General features: G+C 46.0%; 1 protein-coding gene, 2 long non-coding RNA genes and 1 other non-coding gene across 4 annotated transcripts; 2 read left to right on the plus strand and 2 right to left on the minus strand.

The window, feature by feature from the left end:
• The first annotated feature begins 296 nt into the window (after positions 1-296).
• On the plus strand, positions 297-549 carry LOC104582624. The gene is made up of 2 exons (XR_002964085.1): positions 297-408; positions 516-549. It is a non-coding gene; the product is annotated as an uncharacterized LOC104582624 (long non-coding RNA).
• Positions 550-6,911: 6,362 nt separating this feature from the next.
• Positions 6,912-7,050, minus strand: LOC112271258. The gene has a single exon (XR_002964248.1). It is a non-coding gene; the product is annotated as a small nucleolar RNA Z247 (small nucleolar RNA).
• A 1,734-nt stretch (positions 7,051-8,784) lies between these two features.
• LOC100844160 (probable serine/threonine-protein kinase PBL7) lies at positions 8,785-11,256 on the plus strand. Its single transcript, XM_014898257.2, has 5 exons — positions 8,785-9,260; positions 9,597-9,778; positions 9,903-10,092; positions 10,206-10,597; positions 10,762-11,256. Exons 1-5 carry the CDS (start codon positions 8,816-8,818, stop codon positions 11,074-11,076), a joined length of 1,524 nt encoding a protein of 507 aa, XP_014753743.1. The 5' UTR covers positions 8,785-8,815; the 3' UTR covers positions 11,077-11,256.
• On the minus strand, positions 8,923-12,312 carry LOC112270622. The gene is made up of 3 exons (XR_002962928.1): positions 11,972-12,312; positions 9,899-10,018; positions 8,923-9,157 (listed from the first exon to the last, which is right to left on the minus strand). It is a non-coding gene; the product is annotated as an uncharacterized LOC112270622 (long non-coding RNA).
• Between the last annotated feature and the right edge of the window lie 190 nt (positions 12,313-12,502).

Below are 12,502 nucleotides of genomic sequence, written 5' to 3' on the forward strand. Positions count from 1 at the left end.
AGGCTTTGGAGTTTGTCCTTAATGAAAATATCCTAATCCTATTGATATTAGAGTCTCTCCCTCCAGAATTTGATCAGTTTAAGATCAATTAAAATTCCCTGAAAGAAAAATGGTCGCTCGCGGAGATGACTCCTCTAGTTGTTGAGGAGGAACAGAGAATCATGAAACAGGCAAAGGACCAGGCTTTTCATGTTGGCTCTTCCAAGAGAAAGCATGACGGCCAGGCATCTTCCTCAAAGGCCCCAAAGAAGCAATTCATTCAAAATGATACTCAGTCTGCTCCAAAGGGCAAGGGTCATGCCGCCAGCACCTCTACTGGAGATGTGAAGAATGCTTGCCATTTTTGCAAGGAGATAGGCCATTTCCGGAAGAATTGCCCTGGATTCCTCAAGTGGATGTTAAAGAGAGGTAACGATGAAGTTACTTTCGTTGATTAATCATTGTATGTTGATTTTTCTCGAAATACATGGTGGATTGACTCAGGTGCAACCGTTCATGTTGCAAACTCCTTGCAGGGATTAAGTTTGATCCGCACCATAAAGGCAAAAACAAGAAGCATTAAAGTCGCCAATGGGAAGGAAGCCGATGTTGAAGCCGTGGAGACTCTTACATTGGAGCTGCACACCGGCTTTCATCTACATTTGAATAATGTCCTTTACGTACCTACATTGAGTAGGAATTTAATTTCAGTTTCTTGCTTGGACGATATTTCTATTGCATGTTTGTTTGGAAATCAACGATGCGTTATCAAACATTGTAATAATGATGTTGGCCTCGGTGTCAGACGAGACAAATTATATATGTTAATGCTTAATTCTTTGGTTAATGTTTTAAATGTGAGCGATGTTAATGTTTTGAATGATGAATGTAATGCTGAGAAGAAATGGGAAAACACAAATACTTCTTCAAAATTGTGGCATCGTCACTTAGGCCACATTTCGAAGGGGAGAATGTAACGTCTTATTAAAAATGAAATTTTTCTCCCATTAGACTTCTCAGATGCAGACAAATGTATTGACTGCATTAAAGGAAAATACGCAAAAACGATTAAGAAGGGAGCTACAAGAGCCTCACGGGTCCTTGAATTAATTCATACTGACATATGCGGACCCTTAAATATTAAGTCTGTAGACGGGTTTGATTCATTCATCATGTTCACGGACGATTTTTCCCGTTACGGATATATTTACCCCATACGCGAACGATCGGAAGGTTTGGACAAATTTAAGATATTTAAAGCCGAAGTTGAAAATCAATTGAATGAAAAGATCAAAGTTGTACGTTCTGATCGTGGGGGAGAATATTATGGAAGGCACGCTCCTTATGAGCAAATTCCAGGACCTTTTGCAAAATTTCTATCTGAAAATGGGATTGTTGCCCGATATTCAATGCCTGGTGAACCTCAGCAAAATGGTGTGGTTGAGCGTCACAATCGCACACTCATGGATATGGTGCGAAGTATGTTCAGTCATGCAAGTTTGCCGGTTTGTCTATGGATGGAGGCTCTAAAGACAGCTGCGCACATATTAAATCTCGCTCCAACAAAGTCAGCACCGAACACACCTTATGAGATGTGGACGGGAAAGAAGCCGAGTTTAAACTATTTGCGTGTGTGGGGCTGCCCTGCAGAAGCAAGAATTTTCAATCCACAACTTAAGAAATTAGATCCAAAAACGATAAGTTGCCATTTTATTGGATACCCTCATAGGGGAAAGGGATACCGTTTTTATTGTCCGGGTCACACCACTAATTTGTAGAGACCCGACAAGCGGTATTTTTTGAGACTAATGAAGTCACGGAAATAAGGGAAATTGATCTTGAGGAGAAACGGGTATGTGTCCCATCCCCGGCCATCCAAGAGATTTATCTCCCAATACGAAATATTAGGTTGAACCCGAGGTTCGTCGCTCAGGCACTCAACGAAATGGAGATCCTGAAACCGAAGAAGGTTCCCAGCCAACTGGAGACCAAGAAAATGAGGATCCTCAACCAGAAAATGACCCTCCACCATCACCTCCTGTGAGTAGATCACAACGTGAAAGAAAGAAGGCCATCCTAGATGATTATGTCACTTTTATGAGTGAGGATATAAATGATGTTGGAAAGGTGGAGGACCCATCCTCATATAAGGAGGCGATCAAAAGCGAAAACTCGTCTAAGTGGGTAACTGCCATGGAGGACGAGTTGAAATCTATGGACAGAAATAATGTTTGGGACTTGGTAGAAATTCCCGATGGAGCTAAAAGGGTAGGTCGCAAGTGGGTCTACAAAACTAAATATGACTCCAAAGGGAATGTCGAAAGATTTAAAGCAAGGCTTGTCGCCAAAGGGTTTACACGGTGAGAGGGAATCGATTACAACGAGACTTTTTCTCCCGTGTCATCCAAGGATTCTTTTAGAATCGTTATGGCATTAGTGGCTCATTATGATCTAGAGCTACATCAAATGGACGTTAAAACGGCATTCCTAAATGACGATTTAAATGAAGATGTATACATGACTCAACCGGAAGGTTTTGTCGTGGAAAGGAAAGAACATTTAGCATGTCGTCTAAAGATTTCGATCTATGGCTTGAAGCAAGCTTCAAGACGATGGTACCTCAAGTTCGATGAAGTCATTAGAACTTTTGGTTTTACAGAAAATGTTGTGGACAACTACATATACGTCAAATTTAAAGGCAATCGCTTCACAATTTTAGTCCTATATGTGGATGACATATTGTTGGCATGTAGCGATAAGGATATGCTATATGAAACCAAGAATTTTCTGTCATCCAATTTTGATATGAAAGATCTCGGTGAAGCCTCATATGTCCTTGACATTGAGATTCATCGAGATAGGTCTAAATGCACATTGAGACTATCACAGAAAGCATACTTTGAGAGGGTACTGAAGAAATACAATATGCACAAGTGCTCCTCCTCACCTGCTCCTGTAGTCAAGGGCGATAAGTTTGGGACATTTCAATGCCCCAGAAACCAAATTGAGATTGATCAAATGAAACATGTTCCTTATGCTTCAGCTGTCGGAAGCACGATGTGGTGAAGCGTATCTACCTCCTTGGAGACCGCGTGCTTATATATTGATAAAGAGATAAGGATTACAGAGTTAGATTACAACAACCTCAACAACTCACACGGTTTGAACTAACCGAGAGAACATCTACAACAACCTGAAGATATTCTACGGTAGGTACAACTACTTTCAACACTCCCCCTCAATCAAAACCTATCTAGGTTGAGATTGTGCCTAAAGGCTGTCAACTGCCGAACTGACAGAGGTTTTGTAAACCCATCCGCCACTTGATCACCAGTGGGTACAAAACGAATATTCAGGAGCTTCTGTGATACTCTCTCTCGAACAAAGTGATAATCCACCTCAATATGCTTAGTCCTTGCATGGAACACAGGATTAGCAGATAAATAAGTTGCTCCAAGATTATCACACCACAGAGAGGCTGCTTATGGCTGCTTGATTTTGAGTTCCTTTAGCAAAGTCTGAACCCATATGATCTCAGCCGTAGCATTGGCCAGAGACTTATATTCAGCCTCGGTACTTGACCGTGACACTGTGGCGTGTTTGCGAGCACTCCAGGAAACAAGATTACTGCCAAAGAATACTGCAAAACCACCCATCGAACGTCGATCATCAGGACACCCAGCCCAATCTGCATCAGAGAAAGCACTCACCAAACTCGAGTCCGATTTCTTGATGCTCAATCCAGTACCCTGTGTATACTTCAGATAACGCAAGATACATTTAACCGCTGTCCAATGCATATCAGTTGGTGCATGCAAGAATTGGCAAACTTTGTTGACAGAAAAGGAGATATCCGGCCGAGTCAATGTAAGGTATTGCAATGTACCAACAATACTTCCATACCTGCTCGAATCCTCTGTCCCAAGAGGTGCACCTTCGGCTATGGACAGCTTCTCAGAAGTACACATAGGCGTGTTGACAGGTTTACAATGTTCCATTCCCATCTTGCGCAACAGATCCTTGGTGTATTTCTCTTGAGAGAGAACAATTCCCTCCCTGCTTCTTTTTACCTCAATGCCAAGGAAGAAACTCAAGTCACCCAAATCTTTAAGGGCAAAGTCAACACGCAAATCACGGAGCAAAGCCTGAACTGGATCTCCTGACGAACTAGTCACAATTATGTCATCAACATAAATAAAAACATAAATTGTGCCATTTTCCTTATTGAAGAAGAACAGAGAGGTATCAGCTTTGGAAGGGCTAAAGCCAAGCTGCTGTAACTTTGTGCTCAACCGAGCATACCAGGCTGTTGGGGCCTACTTCAACCCATATAGGGCCTTATCCAACTTGCACAAACTCATACCCTGGTGGTTGCTTCATATACACTTCCTCCTCCAGAACACCAGGAAGAAATGCGTTCTGAACATCAAGTTGACGAAGACACCATCCTCCGGACACAGCTATAGAGAGAATAAGTTTGATAGTAGCAGCTTTAACAACCGAACTAAAGGTATCTTCATAATCAATTCCATACAGTTGCTGAAAACCTTTGGCTACCAAACGAGCTTTGTATCTATCAACTGTGCCGTCAGATTTTCTTTTGATTTTATATACCCACTTACAATCAATAACATTGTTACCTTGACCAGCGGGTATGAGATGCCAGGTTTGATTCCTCATTAGCGCAGAGTATTCTTCATCCATTGCCGACCGCCACTTTGGATTATCCAACGCATCCTGCAACGTCATTGGTTCCCCGTCGGTGCTGCACATAAACCCATGCTTACCATACCGTATAGTTCCATCGGTAGGCTTCATCGGCTTGATTACTCCATGTTGCAGCCTGGTGCGGAGCCATGGCGGTGATGGCGGCGGTGGCGGTGGTGTAGGAGATCCATCCGATGCAGAAGATCCGGACGAGGGCGGTGTGGCAGGCGCAGGAGATCCAACGGGATCACCATGAGCCACATCCGGCATAGAAGATCCGCGAAGGGGAAAGATTCCCACCGCCGGACACGCTTTCGCCTGCCACCGATTGATTGGGCACAGATCCCGCGGGCGATTCGCTTGCTCCCGAATCAGCACCAATCCCGGAGGCGGGAGAATCCTCCTCGACGCCAGCGCTATTGTTGTTTGGCATAAAATCGCCGTCGTGCACATAATCGCTACCCAAAGGATCAGTAGCACCTGCAGGATTATTAGTCATACGATCTATACCATCTATTGCACCCCCTAGATATATGGGATTAAGAAGAACTAGTGGCAGAAGAGAAACTTCAGAACGGAGTCTAGCACCCGCATTGGGATGAAGATTGGCAAACGGAAACACAGATTCATCAAAGATCACATCTCATGATATATAGACCCGACCGGTGGAAATGTCCAGACATTTGTGCCCCTTATGGAAGGTGCTGTATCCTAGGAAAGCACACTGTTTGGAATGGAAAGATAATTTTCGTGTATTGTAGGGGCGCAAATTGGGCCAACATGCACACCCAAAAATCCGCAAGAAGCTATAGTCAGGTTTCTCATCTAGCAGACGTTCCATAGGAGTAAGCGAGTTGATGACTCTACTAGGAGTATGATTTATCAGATAGACGGCTGTGAGAAAAGCCTCATCCCAGAATTTTAATCGCATAGAAGCTTGAGCTAGGATAGAGAGACCAACGTCAACTATGTGCCGATGCTTCCGCAGAACCATTTTGTTGGTGTGTATGTGGACAGGACACGAGATGTGAGATGCCAATTTTCTGAAAGAAATCATTGAGCTTGATATATTCACCACCCCAATCAGTTTGCATTGAGATGATTTTTCTATTAAATTTCCTTTCAACACGTTGTTGGAATTCATGAAATTTCTAAAAAAACTTCAGATTTGTGTTTGAGAAGGTAAATCCACACAAACTTGCTATAGTCATCAATGAAACTTACATAGTAATCATTACGACCGACAGATGTGGGTGCAGGACCCCAAACATCAGAAAACACAAGTTCTAAAGGAAAACGAGAAACACTCGACGAACTAGAATAGGGTAACTGGTGACTTTTACCCTGTTGACATGCATCACAAACAGACGCTTTTTTGGACTCTTTGATAAAAGGAATTTTATTCTCCCTAAGGACCTGCTGAACAATACTAGATGCAGGATGACCAAGACGACTATGCCACTGAGTGATGGACGACTTCGCTATTCCAAAAGCCTGGAAAGGATTGGCTACTCCAAACGCCTGCAAAGGATTGATGGGCTTCAAAGGATAACGGCCTCCTTCACATCTGCCGTGGAAGAGGAGTTTCTTCGTTTCCCGGTCCTTAATAAAGAGAGATTTAGGGTGAAATTCACAGAAGGCATTATTATCAGTGGCAAGACGATGAACAGAAACTAGATTTTTACGAGCACTAGGAGCACGAAGAATTCTGTTCAATTGTAGATTGGAATTAGGGGTGCGAATAGTGGTATGACCTCTATGACTGATATCCATCCCTGCACCATTGGCCGCATGAATTTGATCTTGGCCGTTGTACCGCTCACGCACCGCCAGCTTGTCCTGCTCCCCAGTGATGTGGTCGGTTGCACCGGAGTCGACGTACCAGTTGGTATCAACGCCGTAGCCCCCAACAACGGAGCCTGCATTCTTCTCGGACATGCCGTGGAAGTTGCGATCAAAGCGCTTCCAGCACTTGAGGACGGTGTGGCCGAACTTCTCACACAGTTGGCACTGAGGTTTGCCAGCGCTGTTGTTGTTGCCGCCCTGGTTGCCGTGAGTGTTTCCACCGCCACGACCACCTCCAGAGTTGTGGTCTCCACGTCCACGTCCACCGCCAGCATTGTTGTGGCCGCCACCGCCACGTCCAAAACCACCCCGTTCGCCGTGAATCACGGCGTTGCCGGACGGCTGGTACTGGTTTGCCGGATTTTGGCTCTCCAGGCGTGCCTCGAACGCCAGGAACTGAGCATAGATCTCGCTCAGTGAAAGTTCGTCCACCTTGCCGGAGACGGATGAGACGAACGGGTTGTAGTCGGCGTCTAGACCTGCTAAGATCACAGAAATCAAATCATCATTATCAATTTTCTTGCCTGCCATGGCAAGTTCATCGGTGATGCTCTTCATCTTGGTGAAGTACGCCGTGGCGGAAAGATTGTTCTTCCGCATCTGGTTCAGCTGTCCACGCAGCTGAATAATCCTCGCGCGAGATTGCGAGGCAAACATCTCGTTCAGCGCCTTCCATAGATCGGCGGTTGTGGTGAGACTCACCACCTGCGCTAGGACCTCTCGAGAGAGAGTTCCGAGCAGATAGCCCAGGACCTGTTGGTCCTGAGTGTTCCACAACCCATAAGCGGGGTTAGGTTCCTCCTTGTCCTTGTCCTTCCCATCTGGGATGGTCTTGCACGGCAGGTCTATCGTGCTGTCGAGGTAGCCGTCGAGCTGCGCCCCGCGGATCTGCGGGAGGACCTGGGCCTTCCACAACAGGAAGTTGTCCCTCGTGAGCTTCTCCGTCACCTGTTGCCCGAAGAGAGAGGGCATGGCTGCGCCGGTAGAGGAAGAGGATGCATCGTTCGTCATTATGGAGGAGGAGGCTCTGATACCATGTAAAACACGATGTGGTGAAGCGTATCTACCTCCTTAGAGGCCGCATGCTTATATATTGATAAAGAGATAAGGATTACAGAGTTAGATTACAACAACCTCAACAACTCACACGGTTTGAACTAACCGGGAGAACATCTACAACTACCTGAACATCTACAACAACCTGAAGATATTCTACGATAGTTACAACTACTTTCAACAGAAGCAGACCATAGAAATGGCTAAGTTGGTCTTCTTTGCAGTGGTCGTCGCGGCCCTGGTTGCCGTCTCCGCCTCCCAAGGCGAGGCCGCAACGAGCCCGCAGTGCCAGCGTAGGCTCCAAGAGAGCTCGCTGGACGCATGCCGGCGAGTCGTGGAATTTGAGCTTGGCGACGGGGACGTGGCTCCATGTTGCCAGCAGCTCGGAGTCGTTGGCAGCTTTTGTCGTGCCGCTGCCATTTACAACTTTGTCAGGAAGTACGAACATGATCTAGATGCCGCACGACAGAAGCTGATGGAATCGCTCTCCCCGGGATAACCATCCAGCCAGGGCAAAAGCAGGGGGCGTCCAATGTACACTACAGCCCGGCACAGCTCGACCTCATGGCTGCGCACGATAGGCTGATGTGGGCGCAGCAGCTGGCGGCGCAGCTGCCGCAGATATGCGGCTGGAGAGCAGCGGCGGAATCCACCGGCCAGTACTACTAGGCTAAAATTGCCGCAACTTACATGTTGCTTGGGCATGAAACATAGCCTAGATAAATAAATAAATGTGGGCGTGTCGCCTCACTTGTGTTGCTTGGAAACCAGTACAATAAGAACCCAAGATTGATGAACAATGAAATGCTTCCCAAAGAGAAAAACCAGCCGGTGCTATATATAGGCTGCGTTTCTCATCTCATTGTCAGCCAATGAGTGCGAAGGGACTCCCCACCTTGCATGCGAAAAAACAGGGTGTGGCAAGGCTAGTACTAGGCTAAAACTAACAACAATTAAAAGGAGAAACGAACAGACCAAAAATGGTTTCCTGGCTTGAGAGCTTTCATCATCCAAAGCCTCCAAGGGAAAGAAAAGCAACCCAATTCACATCCACAAAGAAAGGAGTGGAACGAAACCTGCTGGTGCAGAGAAGGAAATCGGAAGATCAATTGCGCGCTTACCTCTGCCTCGTGCCGTGCCTTCGTCTTGCCTGCGAAAATGCTCCCGCGGCAACCGTAATGATCGGCACGAGGGTGCTCGCCCACTCTCGCGTCGATCCAGCGATTCGATGGGGTGTTGCTGCTCCTGGGTGCGTGGCGTTTGTGCCGTGAGATACAAATGCAGGAGCCTTCTGACCTGCACAGGCTGCTGCTCGTGGATCCGTGGCGTTTGTGCCGTGAGATACAAATGCAGGAGCCTTCTGACCTGCGCAGGCTGCTGCTCGTGGATCCGTGGCGTCTGCGGCAGGAGGAAGAAGAAGGAGGCCGCACAAGAGACATCAACTTCAGAGACAAAGAAAACAAAGAGGAAGTGGGGGTGGGGGCGTGGCGGTGGTGGCAAGACTGCCCATGAAGCTGAGGAGCCATTGACGTCGGAGACGAACAAGAAGAGGAAGAATGGAGCAACGAGCCTGGAGATGGATAAGAGCAAATGGCTCAAGAACAGAATTTGGAAAAAGAAGAAGCCGAAAAACGAACAATTAGCGACCCTTGTGAAAGAGATTTCACTCAAAAGTAATGTATTCAATTCTCTGGTCATGCCTTCCATCATCTTACTGTCCATCTTTTCAGAGAAACTAAATTCAGCAATGCAGATACCGATCAATATCTGCACAACACAGATATATATCGGGGGCATTCAACTATTCAATTGAAAATATGGGGGTGAGAATTTTTTGTTCAAACATATAGAACTGAAGGATTAATAATGCTCAGGAAAGTTTGTCTGTCCATTGCCCACTAGTTGGAATTGGGCCTACTTTCAGTTTTTAATTTCTTACCTATAATTCATGTTTGTACAACAAACGGATTAAGTGGGCATTTCTGACCGAGAGGAAGTGTTACACGCAGATAGTCCCAAGGCCAGGGCTGCAGCAGGGGAGATACTACGAATCGGCAACCACAACATTCCTAGCAAGGTGTTTACGTTCCTTCAATTGTCTGATGCAACCAACTCTTTCAGCCCAGAGAATCTCCTAGGAGAAGGTGGCTTTGGAAGGGTGTATAGAGGATACAATTCAGAGACTATGGAGGTAACAAGCATTCCTTCTCACAGCTTCCTATTCTATGTTACATTAACTTGGCAGGCGAAGATGCAAATTGCAATGTTACGTACAGGGACAACATGTTTCCGAAATAACTGATGTACATACCTAGGTCATAGCAGTTAAGCAGCTCGACAAGGACGGGTTGCAGGGAAACCGTGAATTCCTCGTCGAGGTGCTGATGCTTAGCCTCCTTCATCACCCAAACCTTGTTACCTTGCTTGGCTACTGCACCGAATGTGACCAGAAGATTCTAGTATATGAGTATATGCCCCTCGGATCGTTGCAAGATCATCTTCTAGGTAATATAGAACGACAATGTTATTGTATTCAAAAATATTTAGCAGAACTACAAGACCAGAAATTATGATCGCACTTTTATAACAGTATACCGTTTGGCACTTGAATTCTGCAGATCTTACACCAAAATCTCAGCCCCTGTCCTGGCATACACGGATGAAGATTGCGGTCGATGCTGCCAGAGGCCTCGAGTACTTGCATGAGGTAGCTAATCCACCGGTGATATACCGTGATCTCAAGGCATCAAACATTCTCTTGGATGGAACTTTCAATGCAAAGTTGTCAGATTTTGGCCTGGCAAAGCTTGGCCCTGTCGGCGACAAAAGTCATGTCACCACAAGGGTGATGGGCACGTATGGATACTGCGCCCCCGAGTATGCCATGTCTGGCAAGCTAACAAAGATGTCAGACATCTATTGCTTTGGTGTAGTTCTGTTGGAGCTCATCACTGGGAGGCGAGCAATCGACACTACGAAGCCGACTCGTGAGCAAATTCTTGTTCATTGGGTGAGATTTACATCTAGTTGACCAAGAAAATAACCTTGAGATTTTTCAATTTAGGAGTCATATTCGGTTGTAACCAAGTAAATAGTTCATACTTCCGATATAAAGATTTGCCATACAGTTTGGGATTAAGATGCTGTTCTTCTAAGTGTTATGTATATCTGCAGGCGGCGCCTCTCTTCAAGGATAAGAAGAAGTTTATCAAGATGGCTGATCCACTGCTTGACAATAGGTTCCCCCTGAAAGGCCTATACCAGGCACTTGCAATCTCATCAATGTGCCTACAAGAAGAAGCAAGCAGTCGCCCGCTAATCAGCGATGTGGTGACGGCGCTTACATTTCTTGCCGATCCAAACTATGATCCCCCAGATGACATCGAACCTCTACCCATATCAGCTCCCTTTTTGGACCAAGAAATTAGCCGAAGAGAACATGAATGTGGTGAAGAAAAATCGCAGCACAAAACAGAAGAAGATAACTGAAATGGTTTCTGAGATGAGCGAGCAGATGGTGGATCAAGCCAGCAAGGTTTGTAGAGGTACCAGATGGAGGAGAAATAGATGATATCTCTGTTGTAACGTACAGCCTATATAGGAAGGATGTAACAACATATCATGTTCCTGAATGAGATTAACATATGTTCTTCGATTAGGCATAATCAACCTTTTTGCAGCATAGAGAGATTTCTGGTGGAAGAATGGAGGCAGTGATTGATGGTAAACTGCAATTGTGGACGTTTAATGGTTTCAGTTGCACGGAGAATACCAAAATTAACATAGAATTGGTATTCAAAGATTGCACATTTGAGTTCATAAAATGAGATGAAATGGTGCATGTCTGTACATACCAACCACTACAGTCGCACTATTACCAAACATAATTGTGGTGCGAGAAAAGCTGTGGTGCCATATTTCCATTCTTAAGATGGATCTTTAATGATAACTGATCGTAAATTTTTAGCATTCCCATTTTAAGAACGAAGCTGCTAGAAAGACACATTCCCATTGTACAGAGCAGTAGAGCACCCATCTCAACCATTTCGCAGACATTAGCATCAAGAGGCTACAGATGAACATCAGGATCAGTATTTTGCTAGGAAATTCTCCGAAAAAAGCTGTCCCTCTTCAAGATGTGTTTTAGTCTTTTAGATCAGAAATTAACCACATAATTCCAGTAAATTGGCAGGCGTATGGCAATCCAAAACAATAAACAATGGCAAGACCAAAAAATCCCAGATCAAACAAATACTAGTCCAGGCATGCATAAGTCCCAACATCAGTAAAAGATCACACCACAACTGCTGCCTTGCTTCAAGTACCAAACCCCCACCAGCATTGGATTGGCAGCACAGTACAGTAGCGAAAAATCAGAGCGCACCTGCTAGGGCTGGCGAAGCAGCAAGGATGGCGAGAGACGGGAAGCCAACTCGCAATACCTAAACGCCGCAACCGCGACCCCGGCGAACAAGGACGAGCTGCATGGCCATGGCTGGGCCACCCGCCAAAACGGCGCGCCGGTAGAAGGAAAAAATGAGACAGTAATCGAGCTAGTTCGTAACCCCCACGACGAGCAGGAACAGTACCTCGCAGTGCCCCTGTCCCGGCGGCGCGAGGGGAGGAGACAAGCAAGCTGATCTGGTCCCCTGCCGGCGGCCGGTGCGCTGCCAGTGGCGGCGGGGCCAAGAGGTGGCCCCGTAGTGATGATGTGGTTGGACCTACTGCACGAAGGCTGCGCTGCCCAAAATACCAGGACGGCCCATCCATCTAAGAGGCCCGTGCCCGTCAGTCGAGAACTCAAACTGTCCTGGCCCATGAGCAATAGGCCTTTCTTCTGCGCTGTTTTTTTTTTCCTTCTTGCTATTTTTCTGCTCGCCTGTCATCGGAAAATTACGGCTGGAAAACTACGTGG

This window comes from Brachypodium distachyon, chromosome 2, assembly GCF_000005505.3.
Source record: "Brachypodium distachyon strain Bd21 chromosome 2, Brachypodium_distachyon_v3.0, whole genome shotgun sequence".
Taxonomy (NCBI): Eukaryota; Viridiplantae; Streptophyta; class Magnoliopsida; order Poales; family Poaceae; genus Brachypodium; species Brachypodium distachyon.

Coding starts and splice junctions, on each gene's coding strand:
- LOC100844160 (XM_014898257.2), top strand. CDS start 8,816: ATGGGGTGTTGCTGCTCCTGGGTGCGTGGCGTTTGTGCCGTGAGATAC. Junction 9,261..9,596: donor GAAAGAGATTTCACTCAAAA/GTAATGTATTCA, acceptor TGTTACACGCAG/ATAGTCCCAAGGCCAGGGCT. Junction 10,598..10,761: donor AGCAAATTCTTGTTCATTGG/GTGAGATTTACA, acceptor GTATATCTGCAG/GCGGCGCCTCTCTTCAAGGA.